Source organism: Saccopteryx leptura, chromosome 2, assembly GCF_036850995.1.
Source record: "Saccopteryx leptura isolate mSacLep1 chromosome 2, mSacLep1_pri_phased_curated, whole genome shotgun sequence".
Lineage (NCBI taxonomy): Eukaryota > Metazoa > Chordata > Mammalia > Chiroptera > Emballonuridae > Saccopteryx > Saccopteryx leptura.
The window spans coordinates 217,556,189-217,582,703 of NC_089504.1; the positions used below are offsets into that span (position 1 = coordinate 217,556,189).

The 26,515-nt window shown below is 45.5% G+C and overlaps 1 protein-coding gene across 4 annotated transcripts in view; it reads left to right on the forward strand.

Annotated features, from left to right (window-relative positions):
* The window catches only part of C2CD2 (C2 calcium dependent domain containing 2), a 51,527-nt gene that overhangs the window by 15,182 nt on the left and 9,830 nt on the right, over window positions 1–26,515 (forward strand). For 3 of the 4 annotated variants that reach the window (XM_066370134.1, XM_066370135.1, XM_066370133.1), the window contains exons 3-12: window positions 7,065–7,184; window positions 10,335–10,439; window positions 15,894–16,016; window positions 16,737–16,860; window positions 18,336–18,444; window positions 20,112–20,176; window positions 22,001–22,125; window positions 22,558–22,732; window positions 23,568–23,681; window positions 25,572–25,699. In XM_066370134.1, coding sequence (XP_066226231.1) covers window positions 7,065–7,184; window positions 10,335–10,439; window positions 15,894–16,016; window positions 16,737–16,860; window positions 18,336–18,444; window positions 20,112–20,176; window positions 22,001–22,125; window positions 22,558–22,732; window positions 23,568–23,681; window positions 25,572–25,699 — 1,188 coding nt within the window. Of the gene's footprint in view, window positions 1–4,564; window positions 4,669–7,064; window positions 7,185–10,334; window positions 10,440–15,893; window positions 16,017–16,736; window positions 16,861–18,335; window positions 18,445–20,111; window positions 20,177–22,000; window positions 22,126–22,557; window positions 22,733–23,567; window positions 23,682–25,571; window positions 25,700–26,515 lie in introns of those variants that run through there. The other variant, XM_066370136.1, reaches the window with a different exon arrangement.

The following is a 26,515-nucleotide window of genomic DNA, read 5'->3' on the forward strand; positions in this document are numbered from 1 at the left end:
GGCTTGTGCAGTGATAGGTGCTTTGCTGGGCTAGCCATGCACTTTTTTTGTTTAGGAAGCAGGCTGAATGTCTCTCTGAATGTAGCATTTATTTGGAAAGCTTGCCAGTTAACATGCTGGGAGCAATTTTTAGAGATTGGCAGGGTCATTGACTTTTCTTGGTGTGAGGCCTGGTGTCCTGTGAAAAGCATTCAGTCTCTTTGATTTCAGCACTATTTGTAAATAAATAGAGACTTCTAATTAATGATCAACTGGGGGTTACAGTTTTAGATCAACGTAATGACCCAGCCAGCATGGGGGCCCAGCTGTGAAGCGAGGGGTACGGTTGGATCTGGGCTTGTTTGGGGTGCTTCCTTCCCTCCTGAGCCGCAGGTGCCATGTGTATAAAGCATTAATTCCTCCCTGGCAGGAATGTGAGGCTGCCAGCCCATGTGGTACCCAGCATGACGCCTGCCATGTCGTCATTCCTGATGCTATCAGGTGTGACCAGCCCTGGGCGATGGGCTCGTGTTCATTCTTGCTGTGTTCCAACACTCTTCTGCCCGAACAAGTATCACGCCCACTCTACAGTGGAGAAAACTAAGGCAGAGAGAGTCTAAGTAGCTTGCCCAAGGTGACTAAGAGCTACTAAGTAGCAGAGGTTGGATTTGAACCCCAGTTGCCCCTCCAGAAAGGAACTCCAATCGCTGCACACTGTAAACAGCACCATTACTATTATTTTTGTATTTTTAGTATAATTTCACTTAAGCCCTCACTCCTACCCTCACCAGGAAAGAGATGTTGAGGATGAGAAAAGAGAATTGAAAGGCACTAACCAGCCTTTTCTTCCATAAAGCCAGAACAATACAGAATTGGACGACTGCCTGGGGTTTCCCCAAAATCGTTCCACATTGTAGGTCGGGGAACCCCACGGCAGGTGCTAGGTATGTATCCTATATTGTGTGCATATGGTATTGCAGGAATCAAAGGAGGACAAAAATGCCCAGACAACTTGATAAAGGAAGTAGGATTTATTTAGCTGGTGGAGCAGCGTGACCCCAAAAGAGGCGGCAAAACACGTGCTCTCCAAGTTGATTTTCTTACAGGTTATATACCTTTACAGAATACAGGTTTTCATGCAAGGGGCTCGTGATCCCTTTGTCTAGAGGTATATGTCACTCTCATGACTCCAGGATGGGAGGGTGAGTTTAGGTGGGTTCAGAGGATAACTGTTGGAATTTTTAAATTAAGGTATGTAAACATTGTTTCTTAAAAGCTTTTGAGAAAAGAAAAGAGGAAGGGATTTTCAGATAAGTTCTATCTTCCTTGCTTTGTGTAGCAAGTGGCCCCAGTTACCCTTTCAGAGAACTATATGAAGTAATCTATAACTGGCTGACTCAGTTGCCCCTGCAGGCTCTCTTCCCTTGCATTCTTCTTGTTTCTTCCTCCTCAGGGACGAGAGGTGGGGGGGCCTGAGTTTTCCTTCCTTAATGGTTCTTTCTAAGGCTGCCTGTTATGCATTTCTATATTGTGAGCTTCTGGGGTCTCCTCTGCTCTTTCCAGACTTCAGTGGGTCCCTTGGTTTGCAGAGTTACTCTGGTTCATAGTCGTTCATGTTTGTCTTTCTAGTTGCAAGGAGAATGCTTAGTTAGCCTCTTCCGTTTTTCTTTGTTTGTTTGTTTTTTTGTCCCTCTTTACTCCCCTCCTCTCCACCCCAACCCTCTGGTAGCCACTTCACTTTTATCTATGTCCATGAGTCTCAGTTGTTTTTTGTTTTGTTTTTTGCTTTGCCTGACTTGAAATTCCATGTACTCCATTAACCTGGAATTTATGCTAAAATACTAACAGGTTGTGAAATTGTTTTGAACTAAGTCTTTCCGAGGGTAGGTAGAGATTACTCCTGGGAGGGCCACCTGTTTGCGTGGGTTACAGTGTACGGAATTCTGGGCTTAGTAGCTGTCGAGTGTAGTCTGACTTCCCCTGGAGAAGACAAGGAAAGAGGACCCACAGCCAAGCTGTGGTTTTGTTTGTGTGTTGAATACAGAGCATGGTGTTAGGGGAGGGTGTAGCAGGGTGACTTGGCCCCCGACGAGAGCGCTCATACACAGCCTGGAAAAGACCCAATTCTTTGCCCTTCATCTTAAAGGAAATTTCTTGCATGTGTTTCTTCATGCACAGAGTCAGTGAAAGAGAACTTCACGTTTACAGATTTTGAAGTTAAAGAATGTGCAGTGAGATTGTGTAAAAAGTGTACACCTTGTGGAAGTGTAATGTTACTGAAAGCTTTGTTCATTTTAAAGTGTCCCAACAAGAGAGGCACGCCCCTTGAACGTGGACCCAATGTTCCCTGGGCTTCAGCTTCCCTCTTGTTTCTAGCATTTGTTCTCTCCGTCCACTGGGAGAGTTGTGTACAAAAACCCACCTTCGGCCACATATTGTGAATGAGTGGGCAAGTAGGATTAACTTGATAGATGTTCTGATAGTGTTTAGCCCTAATGGATATTACCTTTAAAACTGAGCCTCTGTTTCAGAATAGAAACAATGTTTTAAATCAAGTCCACGCTATTTTAGGGATCCTTACAAAGCCCAGGCTAGATTGCAGAGTCGGGAATGAAATCTGATTGGGAACTCCGAATGATGAGTGAAGGGTCTTTCCTTCCATTTTATTTTAGAGTTCTGTTCTCAGGATGTTACAAAGGATGATTCAAGTGAAAAATATTCAGTGACATAAACCTTTATGCGTTTTTCTCGGCACTGTTCCTAGTTCTTTTGGAGGCAAAGTAATTAAATTGTTGCCAGTTCTCCAGAGTGTTCTAAGAGAAGGAGCTGAGGCAGCTGTACAGGAGGCTTTATTGAAAGGAAAAGCAGAGAGTACAATGGGGTGTGAAGACTTTAGGGGACTTTCTGGTTGGTAAGCAATAGCAAAACTTGGGAGTGCCAGGCCTGGAGTTCTTTGGCCTAGTTTTAAACAAAGGAACACAGTTTCAAGATAAGATCTATTTGTATAGGTCTATGGGTATTTAAGGGACAAGACCTATTTGTATAGGTCTGTGAGTATTTAAGGGCTTGAAGCTGGAGTCTGTCATGCAGGTCATGATACATGACAGTATGATGGTACCTTCACTATTGATCCTGGGACTGGACTAGTGATACCCTGACCTTGATCTATCTGACCAGATGCTATGGACCAAAAAAAAAAAAAAAAAAAAAAAAGATTCTATAGAAAAGTAACCAGTGTGATCATAAACTCCTAACAGGACAGGTTGTGGTGGGTAGTCACACCCCAGGTATATACCTTCATTAGTAAAAGGCTTATCTTTGCCTCAGCAAGCCATCTCCATTGTTTCTGTGTGTCTAGGTTAACACATCTTTGAAATGCCTCTTTTCAGACCATTCCTTCTAATGTGTGACCACCGTCAAGGGAGCACATAATCTTAACTCTCCTATAATCCAGTCCCACCTTCCATGAATCTTCCTTATGGTCCCTTACTTTCCAACGCATAAAGGAGGGGGCAAGCAGCCATTCCAGAAAGCATTGATCTCTGTCTGTTGAGATCTTGCTTCCAGGTGTAGCCTCTGTTTGGCTCAACAACATTTTTGTACAAATTCTCTATAGGTTTGGATGTTTTTATGTCAACATGTTTCTTGAGCTCAAGACGCCTACTGTCAGGACCCTCACCACTTGCAGCCCACCCTCTGTGAAACACTCTCATATGTACAGAGGAAGGGGATTCATCAGGAACACACAGCTCAGCCTTCTTTTGCATGTTGTTGGGGCTTTCTGAGGAACTAACATGGAAGCTTCTGAAGGAGTTTCCATGAAACCAGAAAACATAATGGAGTTTGTGCCGCCTGTCACCAATTCTGAGACAGAGGTTGAATCTTTATGGGTGTTTTATTCAGATGGCCAGCAGTCTGGGGAGATGTGGGCTACATTCCCAAATTATCTCAAACCCCTTTCCCCGGCAACCTTCTTATAAAGGGAAGAAAAGGGCAGGTGAGGCTTTTGGGATTTCAAGGGAGAGTTAATCAGATCATAGTCAAAGTTAATTGGATCATAGCAAGAGTTCTGTCCTTGGAGCACAAAGGCTTTGCCTGCAGTCCCCTGGGGCACTAAGGTGGCTTGCTCACAGATGTTCAGGTGTCCATTCCTGGAGCAAAGCTTTTACTTATGTTAACCATTATGCCCACTGACCATAACCACAGCCACCATTACTCAAGCTTAAATTTTAGCTCTTGAGTTACCCCTATCATAAACACAGTGTATTTGGGGCCAGGAGTCTCAGAGGTCAAGATCAGGGCTTCTATCTGTTCATTGATATTTTCGGAGCTGTCAACCTTGGACATCCTGGCCACTTAGGAAAGCTAACTAGCTGGGATTTTGAACCAGGTGATCCTGTCTCTGCTTCTAAGAGGGGAACCCACTGGGGTGGCGTGGTCTTGCCACTGTTCTCCTGGGCTGAGGGATTTAATTCCCATTGTAGCTAACACCTTAATGCACTAAAAGAAGATTACTTATGTTTAAAAGCTTTCCATTTTGTTCTCATCCATTTGACAAATGGTCCATTACTATTCTCAGAGTAGCAGGGGCAGCGTCCGGCCTGGAAAGGATGTGGCCCTAATCGTCCCTCCGACTGGCCTCATGGGAACAGTGGTCGCATTTTGTTTTGGCCATATTGCAGTGTCAAGGTAGGATCAGATTATTGTTTTAATTAGCATTTTCAGATGGACACTGGAGAAAGGCCAAGAAAGGGTTGGTCTGTGGGACTTGGTTGTATCTAAAGAGTCAGGAAGCTGTCGGGCTGGGAAGATCCTCCAGACAGTTTATGGAAAGACATTTGGAGCTGTAGATGTCTCCTAATGGCTGCTCTTACCTCCTTGATGTGACTTAAGCGGTTATTGTAATCTTCGGAGTCTTACATTCCAGAAATGTTAATGTCTTTTAACTTCTCTTTGTTTGGAGTTTTGTTTGCTTATTGATTTGGCTTAAATTCAGGACCTGACCTACTCATGTATCAACTAAGAAAGTTGTCATTTTTCCCGGTAAAATTCTCACTCGCTGAGTATAGAAGATCCCAAAGAAATAACAGAACTAAACTAGACAATTGGCTGTTCTTTTTGTTTGTTTGTTTATCTTTTTTTTTCTTTTTAACATGACACAGAAAACAGCCCTGGGCCGCAGAGAGGAGGGACAGTGAATTTTCTCCATGTCATGTCAGTTTTGCATGTCACTTATCTGGCATCAGACTGTTCCTCCTGAAAGGGTTGTTTTTAGAGCATTTATTTTTAAAACGAATAAGTGGCATTACTTAGACAAATATGTTCTTGTTCCAACCTCTTATGAACCCCGAGATGCAATAACATGTGGAAGATACTGTAACTAATCCGTGCAAATTACCGTAGTCTTCTAAGAGCGACCTTACAAGGATGGGGGGAAAGTAAGGGTTGGGCAATTTTCTGCCCGTATTGAGAATAGGCAAGATTTTCTTCTTCTAGCTCTATGCCATGGAGGTATTTCATGGTGGTCATTGGAAATTGACCCCTTGCCAGGGGCCCTGGAGTACAGGTCAATTTTGTTTTATTTTTTACAGAGACAGAGAGAGAGTCAGAGAGAGGGATAGATAGGGACAGACAGACAGGAACAGAGAGAGATGAGAAGCATCAATCATCAGTTTTTTGTTGCAACACCTTAGTTGTTCATTGACTGCTTTCTCGTATGTGCCTTGACCGCGGGCCTTCAGCAGACTGAGTAACCCCTTGCTCGAGCCAGCGACCTTGGGTCCAAGTTGGTGAACTTTGCTCAAACTAGATGAGCCTGCGCTCAAGCTGGCGACCTCAGGGTCTTAAACCTGGGTCCTCCGCATCCCAGTCCAACGCTCTATCCACTGCACTACCGCCTGGTCAGGCCAGGTCAGTTTTTGTTGGGCAGGTGGGCTCAGAGGAGAAAGATGCTGGACGCAGGGAGGAAGGAGCTAGGGACACAAAAAGAAAAGCCTGAACTTTGTGAAATAGCAGATCTCCAAACAACAACAACAAAAAGCTATTTTGATAACTTTTCTATTTGCTATTTTAGATTCTGATGAGCCCACCAGAGAATTAAAAATTTTTTCTCTTCATTCCCATGTGCCATCCTCCAATGAGGGGTCAGCAGTTCCCTTGGGACTGTGGGGGCTGCGAGGACCATCCTGTCCTGTTTTTTTCTCAGACTCCTGATGACCGATGATGGCCAGATACACTGGTAACCTACTAGCCACCCTCCATCTTCCCTCACCGCCCCTCCTCCCAATGTGTGCACACCTGGCACCTGGCCTGGAGGTCAGCCCACCCATGGCTTGCTGGCATTGTGCTGGAAGGATGGCTGACCTCTCATTCTAGAAGATCTGCTTCTATACAGGGGTTCTAGGGCAGACACTGGCTAGTTCTCTGTAACAGCTATCACAATCACTCCTCTAAAATGCTTTGTGATTGATATCAGCAATATGGCCTGGTTTATTCCGGTGTAATTACTTGTCTTCTTAATTGAGCTCATTTGATACTTCTATTTTTAAGGCTATATAATTTTGTAACTGCTTAATATTTCATGCGCTCTTTGAATTATTCCCAAAGCTTTGAAAACCATGATAGGTTAAAAATTTATTTAAATGGAAACAATTTCTAATATTCTGGATATATTATTTATTTTATTTTTTTTGTTTACTTGTAATATCTATAACTTATTTTCTTTTTAAGCCTCATTTCTTACTGAGAGACAATGGCTAATGGTTTTCACTTGTGATTGTAGAAATGTCTGGGGAAATTTAAAATCGGCTGGTGTGGAGGAATGGAACAAAGCAATATTAACAGAAATAAAAACCTTTACCTGTGGAGAGAGCACAACAACTAGACTTGGGCAAGAAACAGTTTAGCTCTTGAGAAATCTGTCAGAAAGAAGAGTTTGCAATATCTTTTCTCATTTTCAGACTGCTACGTGTTAGATAAGATGTGAATCTGGGTATTTCCCCAAGTTTGAAACTCTAAATTCTTGTCCTTGCTGATTTATTTCTTTCTCTCTAAGTTCCATTAATGTTATCTTGTTCCTCCTCCAGGTGGTGTCTTGTCACGTGGTGGGCAAGACCATTCAGTTCCTGGTCAGCACAGGGCCAGCCTCACCCGAGGACATGGGGCAGCAGCAGTACAGTGTGCAGCTTACCCCCCTTCATTTGCAGGTGAGGTGGGGTAGGGTGTGCAGGTCGTGGCAGATGGTTCTCATAAACCTGTAGGGCAAACATGGGGGTCACAGGGCCATGAATACCCATGTTTTAATTAGTTGCCATTTGTTTCATAATTTCCCAATTGTAACCTTCCATATTATATTTGTAGGAAATAAAAAGGTGTGTGTGTGTGTGTGTGTGTGTGTGTGTATTTATTTATTTATTTTTTACAGAGACAGAGAGAGGGATAGATAGGGACGGACAGACAGGAAGGCAGGAAGGGAGAGAGATGAGAAGCATCAATCATCAGTTTTTTGTTGCAACACCTTAGTTGTTCATTGATTGCTTTCTCATATGTGCCTTGACCGTGGGCCTTCAGCAGACCGAGTAACCCCTTGCTCGAGTCAGCAACCTTGGGTCTAAGCTGGTGAGCTTGGCTCAAACCAGATGAGCCCGCGCTCAAGCTGGCGACCTCGGGGTCTCAAACCTGGGTCCTCTGCATCCCAGTCCGATGCTCTATCCACTGCGCCACCGCCTGGTCAGGCGTATATTTTATATACACATATGCATACCTACACATAGGTGTATGTACACACATGTATATATACATGCATATATACACATAATACATATATACACACATGTGTATACATATATGTGTGTACATATAATGAATTTAGTAGTTGCCCATTTTTCAGAAATGGGAGAGATGGTATCTTTCAAGGCACTTCACCATGTCAGGGGTGTTGTCGGCTAGTAGGATCAGGTAAGTGGCAGGTGAGGTGAAGAGAGTGGTTCTGTTTCAGAATTGGCTCTGGACCCTGGAAGTTGACTGGCTCTTGGAAAAACAGCGTAGGGCTAGACTGGGGCATTCAGCTTTTTAGTTTCTAAACAAGGCAACTTTAAAAGACCCCCCCTTGTTATTTTTATAAGTTAGAAAATGACCAGAACCATTATTTTTCAGATAAGAGACATTATTATAATAACTATAATAGACATATATAACTATTTCATAATGTATATATAATTATATATGAATATTCATAATTATATATAACAGTTATATAGAGAGACATGTCCTAACTATAGTAGATTTATTAGGGAAACTTCTAGGTAGCTGAAATGTCACATAACTCTGTATCTCTGACATTAAGCAGAAGTGCCCTGAAGCTCCTGTTGAATGGTGTGTAAAGATTGTGACTTTCTGGGTCTGTTTTAGGGGTCACTGCCAATTTAGTCCTGCGTTTCCTCTCTTCTGTCCTTGTGCTTGGCTGCTAATTTTGGGGGCCGAGCTGACGTCATACAGGATTCTCAATGACAAGGGCAGACGCTACTTCGTGTACTTTTCTTACAAAGATACAGTTTTAAATAAGCAGGATGAACAAGATTTTCTGGCCACCTAAATAGCTTCTTTTTTTTTCTGCAGTCTAGCCCCCTCACTTCCTTTTCAAGTTGAAATGGTTGAGTGTTGGTCTCATGGGCTTGTCAGATGCTAATTCGTCATCTTTTCCCCAGTTTTTTGGACTATGTGACTAGAACATAACCTCAGAGTGTGGGACACATTTACATGATATCTGATACACGCTTCAGGACTGAATGAGTCCAGCGAGGACCCCAAACACTAACGGAGCAAATGCAGTTTCTGGGAGGGGCTGGATGTGTCATTCGAGCAGCTCAGACACAAGTAACACAACTGTATCTTTGATCTCTCAGCACAGTTTAAAGGCAGCCCACTGATTAGTCTGCAGGCAGAGGCCGCCACTAGAGACGGGTAAATTATTAATGCTCAGGGCAGCAGGCCTCCAGCTTCTCCGTTGTTTTCCAGATAAAAGGCGCACAGAGGGGCCAGCAGTTCAGCGTGCTGCTACCCCCTCCTCTGCCTGGTGAGGGTGACTTGGAGACCTGTGTCAATGAAATTAAAGTGTGCTTCTTACAGGGTTATCAGGGACGGCATCATTTCTCATACCCTCTTGCTAGCATGAGGTGAGAGTTCCTGAGTATTCAGAGTTGTATGCTGAAGCCGTCCTTTCCTTCCCGTTGGTTGTGGTTGGGGGGTGGGGAGAAGGACAGGGATGTGAAGAGCTGAGATTTTTGTCTCTGGCTGAAAAACAATGGCTGGTGCGTTCATTTGTTTTGGCTGTGGAAACAAATGGCCACAACCTTAGCTTAAAACAGCACAAACTTATGTTCCCATTCTAGAAGACTGAGGTCCAACACAGGCTAAAATCCAGGGGTTAGCGGGCTGCCCTTTTTTCTGGAAGCTCCACGGCAGAATGTTTTCTTGCTCATTTGAGTTGTTGGTAGAATTCAACTCCTTATGGTGGCAGGACCGAGGGCCCGGCTTCTTGCTGGCTGTCAGCCATGGGCAGTTCCTAGCTTCTAGAAGCAGCCTCATCCTGGGGCCCCTGGCCTCCGTCCTCCTTCCTCAAGTGCACATCTCTGGCATGCTCTTCTGCCCTTTTCTTCCATTTTTAAGGACTCATATGATTCGACGGCTCACCAGAATAGCCCAGGGTCACCTCCCCATCATCCTAATTGCACCTGTGAAGTTCCTTTTGCCATGTAAGGTCACATATTCACAGGTTCCAAAGATTGGGGCATGGACATCTTTGGGGTTCATTTTTCTGCCACAGTGGATGGGGAGGGTTGAATGGGCTTATTGTGAGAGGCGAGAGTCCGGTTGGAGGTTGTGTGGTGGCCCAGACAATAGAGGACCAGCGTGCCAGTGTGTTCTGTGCACAGCTCTCAGGGCAATGTGAGCGTGGGGTTGGCTCAAGTATCCCGGTTCTGTCCATTACTCCTTCTCCTCTACCTCTTGGTGATACTCCCAGAAGAAAAATGCAGAGTACAGAGAATTTAAAGTAGGCTGCAGAGTTTCAGTGACATCTGGCCTCTAGACACCGACGCTGAGGGGCCTTGCCCAGTGGTGGCAGGGCAGAGTGCTGGTGGGGGTGGGGCAAGGTACTTACAGTGCAGAGGGGGCCAAAGGGAGTTTGGGAACCCTCCTCTCCATTCTGAAAGTGCTCAGTATGGCATGGGGAAGCTAAGCAATTATCTAAAGAAATTGGTGAACACACACAGATGCACATACCCCCAACAGATGCATATTGTGGCTGTGGTGGAGACAGTAGTCCTCTAATAACTATTTTTTTTTCCTCTTTAAAGCTGGAGCTCCACATGAAAGAGCAGAGAGAGGACATTCAGATATGGTGGTCATTCATCAGTGTGCCAGAAATGGCCATTACAATCCAGCCCAGAGCACCGGGGGAGGTCAGTCAATACATTTCCATGATGCCTCCATCTGTTTACTGAAAATCGTGATGGGTTTGCTGCCCACTCTCACCCAGACTGCACTCGGAATCACCAGGCAGCTGTTAAGAATCCGGAAACCTGCTTGCCACCCCCATGCGGCTGGAACAGGGCTGGGAAGTTGTTAAGTGAACCACTGAAGGAATGAAACCTTGGCTTTCCTTGATGTTTTCTCACACCTAATCATCAGATCCACTCTTCCACCCTGAAGCAGCTTCACCTACAGCTTGGGCTGAGTCCAGCCAGCTCCAAGTGCAACCTCCTTTCTCCCCTGGTGTTTGCAGAGATGCGCCTCCAATCTGGAGGCAGTCTCCTCCCTGCTTCCCCTGGTCTTAGCTATTTGGAGGTGTGATTCTAGGACTGGGAATGCTAGTCATGTTGGTGTCGCTATTTCCAGATGCTTAAACGGTCATGCAACATTTATACCAAAGCCTTAGTTTATCATGTTCTTCCTTTGCAGTGGCTTGTACAAGATTTCCTTGTGATTTTACCCTGTTTCTGTTCCCTTCCCTTCCCTTCCCTTCCCTTCCCTTCCCTTCCCTTCCCTTCTTATAAGCGAGAGAAACAGGAAGGGAGAGAGATGAGAAGCATCATCTCTTAGTGTGTCACTTTAGTTGTTGATTGATTGTTTCTCATATGTGCCTTGACTTGGGGGCTCCAGCTGAGCTAGTGACCTCTTGCTCAAGCCAGTGACCTAGGGCCAGTGATCATGGGATCATGTCAATGATCCCATGCTCAAGCCGGCTACCCCACAGTCAAGCTGATGACCTTGCACTGAAGATGGCGACCTCGGGGTTTCAAACCTGGGACCTCAGCATCCCAGGCCAATGCTCTATCCACTGTGTCACCACCAGTCAAGCGTGATATTTTACCCTATTTCTAACTCTTGTTCAACTACTGAGATATCACCACAGCTGAAATATGGGAATTTAATAGTTTGTCTATAAATATTTAACCATTCATGCCATGTGTGAGCAGTATTTTTAAGACTAATAAGTTTGAATTGTACATCTTTCAGCTTTTGTCCATCAGAAGGGTCACTTTTCCCTGGCTGTTTAGTTGTAGGAGGAGTATGTCTTCAGGATTTCTCTCATCGCCAATTCCTTTTCTTTTCCTCCACCTTTCCACATTTGTATCTCCTTCCTCCCACATGGCATCATTTGTTCTGTAATTTGCTCCCCTGGCACACGGCTGACCTCCAGCATACCAAAGTTCAAGGTTCTCTGTTGGCCTTCATCTCAGAGTGTATCCCACTGACGGATACCAAGTTCATGTTCAAAAATGGATTGATCTTTTTTTTTCTGTGTGGTAATGGTACCACCTTGATGTAAGTGAACCACATTTGCATCTGTTAGTATGCAGTGTTAGAGTTTGGCCCCCCACCTTTGTTGGTTTGCATGTATTTTATTTATTTATATATTTTTTGTATTTTTCCGAAGCCAGAAACGGGAGACAGTCAGACAGACTCCCACATGCACCTGACCGGGATCCACCCGGCACACCCACCAGGGGGCGATGCTCTGCCCACCAGGGGGTGTCGCTCTGTTGCGACCAGAGCCACTCTAGCACCTGAGGCAGAGGCCACAGAGCCATCCTCAGCGCCTGGGAAAACTTTGCTCCAATGGAGCCTTGGCTGCGGGAGGGGAAGAGAGAGACAGAGAGGAAGGAGAGGGGGAGGGGTGGAGAAGCAGATGGGCGCTTCTCCTGTGTGCCCTGGCCGGGAATCGAACCTGGGACTCCTGCATGCCAGGCTGACGCTCTACCACTGAGCCAACCAGCCAGGGCTGGTTTGCATGTTTTTTTTTGTTTGTTTGTTTTTTTTTTTTTTTCGTTTTTTTTTCATTTTTCTGAAGCTGGAAACAGGGAGAGACAGTCAGACAGACTCCCGCATGCGCCCGACCGGGATCCACCTGGCACACCCACCAGGGGCGGTGCTCTGCCCCCCAGGGGGCGATGCTCTGCCCATCCTGGGCATCGCCATATTGCGACCAGAGCCACTCTAGCGCCTGAGGCAGAGGCCACAGAGCCATGCCCAGCGCCCGGGCCATCTTTTGCTCCAATGGAGCCTTGGCTGCGGGAGGGGAAGAGAGAGACAGAGAGGAAAGCGCGGCGGAGGGGTGGAGAAGCAAATGGGCGCTTCTCCTATGTGCCCTGGCCGGGAATCGAACCCGGGTCCTCCGCACGCTAGGCCGACGCTCTACCGCTGAGCCAACCAGCCAGGGCTCTTGCATGTTTTTTAATATGCAAAATATCAACATGGTTTAAAAGTCAAAATTACACGAAACATTATACTCAGAAGTCTGCCCCCCCCATTCCTGTCCCCTTTACCTCCATTCTTCCCCTGCGAGTGGTAACATGCTTCAGTACTTTTTATCTGTTCTGTGTTTCTTTTTGCAAAAAAGACATTACTTCTCTTTATTACTCAAACGGTGTTTATACCCTGCTCCCCACCACACCCTGCTTGTATTCATGAAAAGCATGACTTCCCCAGTGAAGCAACTCTGTAGAATTAGCTGGCCCCCTGCAGCGGGTCCTGTGCCCTCTTTACAGAGCTGCTGGGTCCCCCAGTAGATGTGACAGCATGGAGGCAGGGAATAGCTTGGGAGCAAGGTTCCTGAGTCAACTTGCTCTGAAGATCTTAGTTGTAATGGACTCTGACACCTGATTACCCCAAAGCTCATGCCTTGGTTTCCTCATCTGTAAAAGGAGGAGAAGTTGTGAGGTTAAAAATGTGAAAGTAAACCAACAAAGTGAGGCCCATCCAGATAATGGAATCTCATTCAGGCATAAATGAGAAGCTGAAACATGCTTGACTCTGAAAACATCACACTCGGTGAAAGAGGCCAGACGCCAGACACGCAAGACCACTGCTGTGTGAGTCTGTGTCTGTGAATTACTGTTCTTATCAGTACAGACCCTGTAGCCTGAATCCCTGGATCTGACTCCCTGCTCTGTCACTCATGAGCTGTGTGACTCTACACGTATTAATTCACTTTTCTGTGCTTCAGTTTTCTCCTCTGTCAAGTAGGGGCAATGATTTTTCTTTTCTTTTTTTTTTTTTTTTTTTTTCATTTTTCTGAAGCTGGAAACAGGGAGAGACAGTCAGACAGACTCCCGCATGCGCCCGACCGGGATCCACCCGGCACGCCCACCAGGGGCGACGCTCTGCCCACCAGGGGGCGATGCTCTGCCCATCCTGGGCGTCGCCATGTTGCGACCAGAGCCACTCTAGCGCCTGAGGCAGAGGCCACAGAGCCATCCCCAGCGCCCGGGCCATCTTTGCTCCAATGGAGCCTTGGCTGCGGGAGGGGAAGAGAGAGACAGAGAGGAAAGCGTGGCGGAGGGGTGGAGAAGCAAATGGGTGCTTCTCCTGTGTGCCCTGGCCGGGAATCGAACCCGGGTCCTCCGCACGCTAGGCCGACGCTCTACCGCTGAGCCAACCGGCCAGGGCCAGGGGCAATGATTTTTAAAATGATTGGCTAGAACATATAAGTGTGTGAAATCAAGCCTGACAGGCCCTAAGGATGATGTAAGTATTAACTATGCTGATTATTATTAGTTGAGAGAGTAGGTTTTCAGTAAATGGCAGACTTGGACTAGTAAGTTTGCGCTCACAAGGCCCGGCCAGCCAGTTGTTCTTTGGACATTGAAGACCAATTTCTGAACTCACTTCCAACCCCACACATTGAGAGGTTTTAAGGTCTGTAGTCCTGGAGGAAATCCAGCTCTATGAGTGTCCCATCCCCCCATGCAGGGTGGGGACGGGCTGGAACCCCACAGTGAAAGCATTTATACCAGAGGTGACGAGGGGCACCAGAGGGCCCTGGAGTCATCAATAGCAGTGCCAGAACTGGGGCTGAGACCACCAAGCTCTGGCAAAGACTCACTCCACTGCAGCTGCTCTCCCGAAAACACGGAACAGAGCCCGGATCCTGCACAGCCCACAGAGTCTGACACATTCTATTAGCAAGAATACAGCCAGAGCTAGTTTTTAAGACTTCAAAACAGAAGCTTTTGTATTTAAACAACGATTTTATTTGGGATTTTTAAAAATAGAACCTGCTTACTTAAACATTGTTATTGAGATACGTTGTACGAAAAATGCACTTATCATATGTGTCTAGCTCATTGGAGCTTTCACACACTGGATGTTCCCAAGTGCTCAGCACCCAGCTCAACAAAAAGAACAGGAACAGCTCCCTAGACAACCTCCTCTGTCCACTACCACTCACTGTTTCCAGCCCCCACTAAGGGTGAACCATGCTTCTGATTTCCAAGGTGTTTGAGTTATCTATGCTTGTAATTAATTACCACACACCTAGCAGTGTAAAACAACACACATGTATTATCTCATAGCTTTTGTCCATCAATCTGGGCAGGGCTTAGCTGGATCTTCTGCTCAGGGTCTCGCAGGCTGTAATTAGGTCTTAGTCAAACTGCATCTTTCTAGAGCTCATGATTCTTTTTCAGGCTCATGTGGTTGTTGGCAAAACTCGGTTCCTTGTGACTGTAGGACTGAGGTCCCAGCTTCTTGCTGGCTGTCAGCTGGGGGCTACTCTCAGCATCAACATCCCTGCCCTGTGGCCACTTCACATGTGGAAGCTGACTTCTTCAAGGCCAGCAGGAAAAATCTCTTCTCCAGTTTGCTAAGAGGAAGTCTTATATAATGTAATTTCTGACATTGTATCACCTTTGTCATATCCATTGGCTGAAGGCAAGTTGGGTCATACATATACTCAAGGGGAGGGCACAGTTCATTGAGGGGTCATCTTAGAACCTTGTCTACCATAAACAACATGGACTAGTTTTGCCTGTTTTGGTAATTTACAGAATCATACATTATGTGCTTTCTGTGTTTGGTTCCTTTCACTCAACATCATGTCTGTGAGATTTATTCATGCTTTGTGTGGTTGTATCTTGTTTGTGCTCATTGTGTGTGGCTGCCACACAATTTATGGATCCATTTAGCTATTGATGGACACTTAGGTAGTTTCCAGTTTTGAGCTATTAGGAATCATGATGCTGTGAACATTCTAGAATGTATGAACACAGTTCTCTTGGGTATGAAATTTTGTAGCTTTATAGATCTTGGCACTTGGCTTTGTAACTTGTCCAGCTTTGTTGTTCTTCTAAAAGCTTGTCTTCATTCTTATCAGGTCTTTCCATTTATTTGAATACTTTCTAATTTCAAAAAAATATCAAATATTACTTAAGAAAGAAAAACCACTTCTGAGATCAGTGAAAAGGATCCTCTCTCTCAGATATATCACGGGTCCAAATCTGACTTCCTGGAGCCCCAGTGACATCAAGTTTGTTCATCTTGGAGCGATAGTGAGAAGAGCCAAGCATTTGCCTGACCTTTTGTATGCATGTGTGGTGGTGACATAATTTGTTGATGTCCTCCTCTTTTGGCAGGACCGGGCAGTAGAGGTGAACGCAATATGTGAAACTCTCAAGGGTATTTTGAAGTACCTGGTTAGTTCCGCCTCCCCATCGGTGGTGCTGAGCACCAAGCCTATGGACATGAGGGAAGTTCAGGTAAACATGTTCACAGGGTGTGGGTGCTTCCAGACCCCATTAGGGATGGTGGGCCGCCTCTCTGGAGGATCAATGTTTCTCTGCCTTGCTGTGATAGAGGAAGATTGTAAGACTGTTTGCTGGTCAATAATAACCGTGCTCTGGGGAAACTTCGAGTTCAGGTCACAGGGTTTCAAAGACCTGTGAGATGAAAGAAAGAAGGCCACTCAGCACAATCTGACCCTGGTTAGTTCTAACCCTCCACCTTTTAGGAGCCCCGACTTGACATTTTGCTGTCTATTCAGAGCCAGTGGCCTTGGACCTCATCCTTCCAGGACTGAGGTACCTAGGAAAATCAGTTAGCAATGGGAATGTGCCCCTGAAGCAGGCAGAGCAAGGTGCACTGGATAGACACACATGTCTTGCCCAGGCTGGGGACAGCTGGATGACCTGCAGACTGGAGAAGGCGTCCCACTCGCTCTCAAGCACCTGGGCTGGGTCAGGCGTGGACCACATGGTTGCTCCAGTCTTCACCCACAGTACAATTCTGCGGAGCCCTCTCTGGCTAAATGCATTGCTGCTTTTGGGATAGATAAGGCTTCTAAGCAGGGAAGTGGTTCTGGTTGATGGTGCCCTACTTTCCTATGAGGAAGGAAACTGTCACAGAGCAGACGCCGGTGTTGGCTCTGGCCGCGGCGGTCCTCTACTTCCCCACGGCGACTGCTCCTTTTCTTCTTGCAGACTCTCCAGCGCACTTCACCTGCCTCTCAGGAACCCTGCCCTCCCAAACCTCCAAGGGCTCATGACCTCAAATTATTGGTGAAGAATATCCGAGCCTCACTGCTAAACGATCCTGGTGCTTCAGGTGGGTGATGGTGCTGCAGGAGCTCTGGGTGACGACAGGGTGCCTGGCTGACTGTAGAAGTGACTGTCCCACCATGTGAGCCGAGTGGAGGGGTGACCTGTGGCTCCCTCCATTTGGGTCTGCAGTGTGATCCTGACTTTGATCAAAAAAGAGCCCCTGAAAACCGTAATAATAATGCAAGTCTACTAAACTACAACTCAGATTTTGCTTATGTGAGGGAAGGAGGAACACAATTGTAGCTTTGCCCTTTTTCTTGAGTCTGGAAGGACCATCTTTTTTTTCTTTTCTTTTTGATGATTGAACCTAAAATTGCATGTTCAGCATCCCTGACCAATCTGCTTTCCTGGAAGATGAGGTGCCACATGGGTGGTTTATGGGTGTTAGAAGGCGTTGGCCCCAGTGGGGACCCTTTGGTGCAGAGAGGCTGCTATTTGAATGAAGACAAAAGTTATCCTTAGAATGGATGAATTTTCAGGTGCTTCAGAATTACTGCAGAGATCTGAAATGCTTAATGGCCCATGACAGGACACAACTCACCCCTTTGATTCGATTTTGCTGAGGATAGCAGTAACTTCTTTTCTATTGTCTGAGAATGTGGGGTTACTGATCTTTGTTTGCAAGAAATTTCTTTCCGTTCCAAGTACAGATAGGCCACATTTAACAACCAAGACTCTGCAAAACTAGTTGTAGGTGATGGTTTTGGTAAAAGCACTTGCATGCTGCCTTTGAGGTCCTGTGCTTAGCAATTGAGAGGGGACTTCTGAACTTAGTTGGGGAATAAAGGGTCTCAGGGTCTGAGTTTCCTCTGAAGTTGATTGTGAAGATGAATCAGTAAGATGCTTGTGTATGGGACACCTGACACCGCCAGACTTGTGGTAAAGGGCCAGTAGAGCCCAGTGATTGTTGATCACACAGGGGTTCATGGCTTTATGCCGAGGACAAGACATTGCCTCGAAGCAGAAACAACTGTTTAATAGAAGACTGTCCCATTGCCTGGAAAATACCCCAGAAAATATCTTAAGTCATTGAGTCAGGTATAAAAAAAACACACCCGTCATCAGCAGGGAAACAGGTTCTGTGTAAGTTATCCCCAAATTTAGAGTCATCCCAGATACCTTTCCTTTGGAAAATGGTGAGTTTTGTTCAGAAGCGGGGGCCACATCTCTGCTGTAGTCAGGTCGCCCCCAAGAGGGTCCCTCATCACGAGTCTGTGCCTGTAGCCAGAACTGAGGGGTGAGCAGACACTTGGGAACAGTCTGGGGCTCTGCATATCAAGTAGGGGTAGGAAATCTTTAACCCCAAATGAAGTGGGGTGCTTTGAGAGTTCGTAAATAGCAAATGAAAGAATGGCCCCTCAAAGAGGGTGAGCCAAGACCTTAGGCAGTTTTATTTAGCCTTTTATATGCAAACGTGTCTTAAAGCAATTTTAAAAACAAAAATAAAAGGCAGTGCGGTACCCCTTTGTTTGATTACAGGCCACGCTAACCTCCGCTGTGTCGTTCAGCTGAACGAGCCTGTTCAGAAGTTCTCCAGCGCCCTCCCGAAAAACACTACTGACCTCACTTGGGAAGAAGAATTTACCTTGTGCGTGCAGCTCAGTTACCATGGGCCTGTGTCTCCATGGTGATGCCTACTCAAGACTGCCAACCCCTGAGATCATTTTGTAGAACCAAAAAATTATTTAAAAAAATTTTAAAAGGCATATTAAACATCTGAGGGAGCTTTAAGTCAAACATAGATTTCTTTTTGAAGGTAGCTCTATATATGCCCAAAAGATATTCAGTGACAATACCCATTCCTAATGTTAAAAATCGTAATGAGAACAAGATTTATGGGCTCTTCTTTAAAAAGACTTTTTTTAAAGTCCTTGAAAGTGATAAATACCAGAAACAGCCCCACTAATGTCAAGAGAAAGGCAGTCTAGAAGCACTGGTTAGTGTAGTTGGATAAGATAAAGACACGATATATATATATATATAAGTACCGGCAAGGAAGAGGCAAAACTAATCTTTCCCTGGAGATATTATTTCATATCTAGACTACTCACAAAAAGCAATTAAAACCATTAGAAGTAATAATGGACATGGGATAGAAATAATAATATTATAAAAACTAATATAAATAATATGTCAGTAAAGTGGCCAACTATAAAAATACAGAAATCACTTTCTGGTGCTTAAACAATAAACAAGTACAGAAAGTAACAGAAGAAAATATTCCATGTATACTATAAAACATTTTTATAAATCATTCATGAAAATAAAATACTCTCTTAGAAAAGTGGGCAGAATTTTCAGAATAGAAGTACAAAAACAAGTACTATAGCTAGAAACTTCTGAAAAGACGTTTAATCTCAGAAACTGTGGAAGTAATGCAGACTTAACAAAAGAGTTTGCTTTTCACCTTGCGGGTTGCTATAGGGTGAGAAAATGAGAATGGCCAGGGGAAGCGTACATTGGAATAAGAATTTTGGAGTTCATCAGTATATATAAAATAAAATCTCTTTGATGCATGTACCTATTGACTGGCAATTACAGTTTTCCTGAGGAAATAATCCCACAGTTGTGTGAAGATACATGAGAAGGGTGTTTAGTTCAGCTGGTTTATGATTATGAAATATTAAAACAACCAACTCATTATTAAGGATTGGTAATTACGGAATTGGTTAAGTAAAATATCATAAAGAAAAATAGTGGAATACTAGATATTTATCAAAAATGTTGTTCCTCTGCAGTTCTTGACAGGGAAAGATGTCCATGATATCTTAAGTGGAAAAAAAAAAAAAGGTTACAAAGAAGGAAGGAGGTCCATTATGTTCTACACTTTATTTTAGACAAGTATATTGTTACCATTTCGGTATAGTACCTAATAGCCACATGTGGCTTTTTGAATTTCAAGTAATTAAAATTAAAATTAAATCCAGTTTCTGTTTGCATTGGCTACATTTCAAGTTTTCAAAAGCCACATGTGGCTAGTGGCCCCATATTTGATGACACCTGTATAGAATATGTCCATCATCAGCCAGGGAGTTCTGTTGGATCCTTCTGGGAGGGGAGGCACCAAATATTAACAGTAACCATTTCTGGATAGTGAGGTTGTCAAATTTCTTTATATTTTTGGTGTGTCTTACAGTTTTTAGAATATTGTTGATGACCATTTCTTTCTATAATCAGAAAAAAAGATACTATTCCAAAAATTAATAAAGCATTTTTAAGGACTTAAGGACTCACAGCTCTTTTTCTTTTGCACAGTGAGTTGAATGCCAAGTCGAAAGAGTTGCACCTGCAGATTTCAGAGGATGGACAATCCTCAGAAGGTGGGTAGTGAGTAAGTGGACGGAGGCCCCGCTCTCTGGGAGTGTCGGCCAAGCCCTTGACCAGGGCTTTGGGAAGCTTGGGTGGGGGGACACCCAGAGGAGGCCTGAAGCCCTCCCCTAAACCATCTGGGTCTTTTCAAGAGAATGTTTGGTTAAAAGTCCATTTCAGTTCTTAATGTTGTACATTTTGAGAAAGAGTATATTCAACTGGTTTTTGTTTGTTCGTTTAAACAAATATCCAAAGTCTTTTATTTAACAATTCTTGGCTTAGGGAAGTAGTTCTCAGACCTCTTAGCCTCAATAGAGCTTTTTGTTTTGTTTTTTTTAATTATTTGTGATGATATAACATGTAACAAAATTCATCACCTTAGCCATTTTTTAAGTTTAATTTAGTGGCATAAGTGCATTCACATGGTTGTGCAACCATCACCCCCATCCATCCACAGAACTCCTTTCCTCTTGCAAAACTGAAACTCAGCCCCATTAAACACTAGCTCCTCACCCCTCCCCCTCCCCCAGCTGTTGGCATGCCATCCTACTTTCTGTCTCTGTGGATTTCAACTGGCTCTTCCTTGTTCAATAAGCCACAGCAGCCCAAGTTGAACACATACTTTACATACAAGAAAGATATAAGAAGTCACTAACGACAATGTGGACCTGTATGTGTGGTTGTGTATAGATCAATAGTTTCTATATTAAATAGACTTTTAAAAGTCCCCATAAGCATACTAACATTTGGAGAGGGGGGACCTTACTTGGCTTCTCCAGGCTGTTCATCCAAGCTGTTTGGTTGTCTCCTAACAGCACAGAGACATAGGAAAAAGCCATTCAGGCTTCTGCTCATTTGCAAGAATCCTGAGACAGCTTCTTTGATTTGCAGTCCTGAGATAACTGGACTGCTCTGGAGGGGAGAACTGAGCTGCTGACAGCCGTGTGTGTGAACACTCGGTGGGGCCACATTTGCCTGGAGAGGAAGAAGCGACTCCTAGTTTGTCCCGGGGGCACCACCTCTGCTGGCTCTACTGGAATTTCATTCCAGTCCAGCCAGAGGGGACTATAAAATTTCAAACTTATAAAAACAGCAACAACAACAACAGAAACAGAACGAAGAACAACCGTAGAGCCTTTCTTCAGACACATATTTGAACATTTGCCCGTTTTCTTTATTAGCTGTGCTCACACTTGGTCACTCTTGCTTTTGTGCATGCTCTCTCTCCACACACACACAAGGGTAAATGTGTGGACCATATGATGGTAATTCTATGCATCATGATCCTTACACCCCTAAATTCTTTAGTGGTTTTTCTTTTTTTAGTGTGTATTTTTTTTTTAACTTACTGATTAGTTTTAGAGAAGAAGGGAGAGAGAGAAAAAGAAAACATCATTCTGTTTCTTATGTGTTCTGACCAGGGCACAAACTTGCAACCTTTGTGCATTGGGACAATGTTCCAACCAACCCAGCTCCCCGGCCAGGGCTTTAGTGTGTATTTCTTACGAACAGGATATTTGTATGTGTCCATAGCACAGTTATCAGTTTCCTGAGTGACGTTGATTTGGTTCTTTAACCCATCACCCACATCCCAATTTTTGTCAGTTGACAAAGCTGATCTACGTAGTAGCTGTTTTCCACTCCAGTGCAGACAGGTTCAGACAGTGCCCATAATCATCACATCTTTTAGTCTCCTTTGTCTTTTTGACCTTGATGTTTGTCAAATGTTTTCAAGTAACAGGACTATTAGGAGTTGGTCTGGTTGTGGCAGCTCACATAGACCGTTTTGCTGTCATGGAAACACCACGGTGCTCATTGCTTGTGTCCTGTTGTAGCTCTCCTGGCGATGACGACTGTCCCTTTATATTTGTTTAAGAAGCAGCCTTCTGGCCCACAAAGCTTTACACTGACCAGCGGGACCTTGGTGGACAGCTCAGTGCTGGGTTCCGTCACCGCAGAGGTACTTGGACAAGCTTCCACTTAAGATGAAGAACATTTTCCTTTCTGTCTGTCACAGTCTTGCTCTGGTTTGAACATGAAATAAGAAGTTCATCTGGGAAGAGCTGTGCATTTCTAGGCTTGACTGGTACCCTTTCTGCCCATGACCTGGTCAAGTTGTCTGCCATGTGAAGTCTCTCCCTGAGGCCCTTTCTTGTGGGCCTAACCCACAAAGGGCTGTTATTTCGCTTGCTTCGCCAGCTTTTGTCCCCATCATACGCGTTGCATGGCTGGGTTTGAACAGGGTGTCACCATCTTGCATCAATTCAGGGGGAGATCTGGGTTCCCTGCTGCAGGAACTGAGGGAATCAGTGGTGTTGCAAAGAAGGTTGGTGCTCCCTGGTGGGGGAATCTTTGCGCCGACCACACCACACACATCTGGTCTTCTCCTCAGTTTTGTTACATGGAGCCCACTGAAGCAAAATCCTGGCAGACCCCTCCACCTGTTCCTGCTGCCAAGATGGAAAAAGACCGCACAGTGATGCCGTGTGGGACTGTGGTCACTACTGTCACTGCTGTGAAAACCAAGCCTCGCTTTGACACGGGGAGGGCGTCCCCACTGAGCTCTGGTGAGATAAGTCTCCCATTCACCACAAACGTTTGTCCCTAGGAAAGCAGAGTGCCCCAGGCTATGATGTTATTAAGACAATCTCCAGGCACTGGGAGCATGGTAATTGGCAAGACTTTTGCATAGCCTTTTTTTTTTTTTTTTTTTTTTAGGAAATTATCTTTCTATTTTATCAAGTAACACACTGAAGCAAGGTTCAACCTTGTTGGATATTCTGAAGCTAAAACCTAGATATTGGATGAAACGGCTAGTTAAATTAAGAACTCCGTTATGTTTATGTGGGACGACACACTCTCTTGAAACATTGGCTGTGTGTGTGGTCAGTGTGGAATACCTTGTGTTTAAAATCATGGATCAGAAGTCTTGATGTGCAGTCACTTTAGATGCAGCTGACTTCTGTACCTGTCCCCACAGCCACCGCCTTGGAGATACTTTTGTATACATGTGTGACTTATTATTATTTTAAAATGTGTACTGCATTTCTGCTTGTACAGAAGTATTCCCTTCCTGGAATAGATCACTTGGCACAGTTCTTGGTTGGAAAACAGAACGTGAAATTCTTCCTTAATTAAAACATTTTTGAAATTTTATTTTAACCTGAGCTTCCAACATTCCTTTTGGCAACCTCCCCCAGCTCCGCCCCCCCCCCCCCCCCCACACACACACACACAAAGAAAAAGAAAAGAAAAAGAGAGATTGTGACAACATCTTGAGGTTTGGCCCATTCCTTTTCTAACAACATGAGAAGGAGTTGAAGTGAGGTGTGATCTCCCTTCCCGGGAACTGGATTCAGACAGCATCTGGAGGCCAATATAATCAGGGTTTGTCTCTGCCAGAGTCTCCCCTGCGGACACCCGTCAAGGTGAGAGTGATTGAGAAGGACATCTCCATCCAAGCCGTCTCCTGCCACAGTGCTCCCGTCAGCAAAACACTGTCTTCTTCAGACACAGGTAACAAAGCATGCCCACAGTGCTCTCCCTCCCTGCCCCCCCTCCAAGCTCTCTTCTCCCAGCCTCTCCCCTGATGAGAAGTGAGCGTTCCTTTTGGGAGTTTGGGAGGTCTTTTTTTGAGTAACAAGTGGAAATTGAAGACCAGGAACAGGGTTAGCACCCAGCTGTTGTCAAGGGGACGCTGTTAACGAAATAAACATGAAACCCAGCTTCCACTTTACTTTGTAAAATTCCCGAATATTATTTTTTCTCTTATTCAACATACCAGTGACATGAGTATCATAAAGAAAGTAGGACTTGGGGGATGTAATCATAAACCCAACTTCATTTTTGTCTCCAGTGTCCCATGAAACCTGTTGAGTAGGAGTAGTCCTCTCCCCCAAAAACTCTGGGTGCCAATTTCCCATTTTTATGGTCACTTCCAGGTAATAAATGTCATTAAAGAGGTGTGTTACTATCTCTTTGAATCAGCACAGTCTAAATATGGGAATTCCTTCCCACCCTTAGCTCGTGGGACCTGCGGTCAGAGAAGGGGCCAGTGGGCAGCTTTTTTCTGGCTCCCCTCCCCACTCAATGAATCTGCTCCTGATCTCACCAAGGTCAAGGCTGGGGCAAGGAGGAGCCGGTGGGGTGGGGGTGGGGTGGGGGCAGTTCTCATTTGATGGGAGCTGTCTAGGATGCTTCTGTACCCTCTCAGCCTGGTCGGAGTTGAAAACGGTCTCTGTCCCTGTGGGAGTTTTCATGATTCTCGGAATGTGGTCGTGCAGGGTCTCCAAACCACAGCTTCCGGGACACAGGCGGTGCTGCTCCTTGGGCTGGCTGCACCCAGGGCTCTTTCTCAGCTTCTGCCCCTGGCAGTATACCCCACCTGCCTCACACTGTGGGGTTCCTCCACTAGGCAGGACCCCTTTGGCAAAGACCCGGGGCTGGCATCACTGCTGTGAGTTTCTCATTGGGCCTGTGGGCAGTGGAGCCAGCTCCCGGCACCAGCCTCCAGTGTGCAGGGCCACAGCAGCTGCAGCTTTCTCAGACCCACCTGCCACCTCTCTGAGGACAGCGCAGAAGCACTGGGCTTGGCATGCAGGGGTGGCACTCCTATACCTGTGTCTTGGAGTTATTGGGAATCACCGCACAGCTCTCTCCTAAAGTGTCCTCCCCAAACCTCTCTTGTGACCCTCCTCTCGTCTTGGCACAGGTCACAGCCAGGCAGTTTTTGACTGTATTCATCCTGTCACCACACCCTTTGAAAATGTAGTCTCTGTTGTCTGCAGTCCACGGCCAAAACTGAGATGACAAATACCCCTTTTACATCCTGTTCCTTTGATATATTGCCGTTTTAATTTTACTCTTAGCAGAACAGTGTGCATTCTCAGCATCAGCTCGGAGTCCAAGAGACCAGGCTAGGCATGTCAGCTCTGCTGCCGCCCTGGCTGCCTGACAACTTCCTCTGTTTCTTGAATGAGGATTTAGAAAGTACCTACTTCAGGGTTTGGGGAACAACTGAATGAAATAATGTGCACAGATCCCATGGCACGGCACCTGGAACAGGCTGAGTGTCCCCGGATGTTGGCTGCATGCAGTATTAACCATGGGAGGGAGCTGCTCTTAGGCCTTGGCCCTTCATAGCCTATGCACTAGCGTGTGGTTAACCAGACTGGCCAGGAAAGAGGAGTGACCGCACTGCCCTTCAAAAGGCTGGAGGTCTTTTCTTGGTTTCTTTGCTCTAGTTGTTTATTATCACCTCAGTTGAGGAATGACTCACACACAAAAATGCACTTGGTGTACACTTCAAGCGTGGGTCACACAGAATCCGCTATGCACGAGGGTCCACAGAGAGTGTTAATTTTTGCTAAGGTGTGGACGCTGCCCTACCCTCCTCCCCACCTGCAGAACTGTTGGTGTTGAACGGCTCAGATCCAGTGGCCGAAGTCGCCATCCGACAGCTCAGCGAGTCTTCGAAGCTGAAGCTGAAGTCACCACGGAAGAAGAGCACGATCATCATATCAGGGATTTCCAAGGTGCGCCCGGCGCTGGTGTCCGGCTATGCCCGCAGCCCCGGCCCTTATAGAAGTTGGCCCCAGCTCTTGATCCACCTCCAGAAAGTTCTGCTTACAAATGTCAGGTTATGTCCCTCACCTAGCAAGGGGGGAGATTTGTGGTATTTCATTCACACCACTTCTCCTGTTTGTGAAGGAAATGTGACCATTTCTTACCAGGAATGCTTTGGTTGTTGAGAGGTTGATGAATTGTTTGTAGAAAAGTTATTGAAAGAGAGAGGATGTCAGACTATCCTTGGGGAGGAACCTTCACCCTCATCACTGTTCAATATGGGGAGAGCTTTCACTTTCCACATGACACATTTCTAAACCATGGTAACTTTTTGTGAATGTGTATGTCTTTTGCAATCAGAAACAGAGCTTGTTTTTGTACACATCCTGATCCCCTTCCTACTGCTGCTGGGTACCAGGCAGGCCAGACTGCCAGAAAGATCAGGCCCTTGGGGCAAGGTGCCATGTCAAGTTCCATGCTCTTTTTTAACATTTCAGAATAAGCAAGGATGGTGTGAGCACTGGAGGGACACTTGGGAGATTCGATGGTGGGAGGGACCGAGGAGGAAGAATTGTTGAACCCTGAGGGCAAGCTAATTCTTTGAGGGCATCCAGAGGATGGGACAGGAAGGTACAGGCAGGCTGAAAATCTACCTCTCAGCTACCAGGAGAAAGGCCAGAATGGGTCGCGGAAGGTGCCAGAGGTGAGTCACCAATGTTGCCATTAAACTCAGGGCGTGGGCGGCCAGTGCTCAAGTCCCAACAGGCACAGCTGGCTGGTAGCCT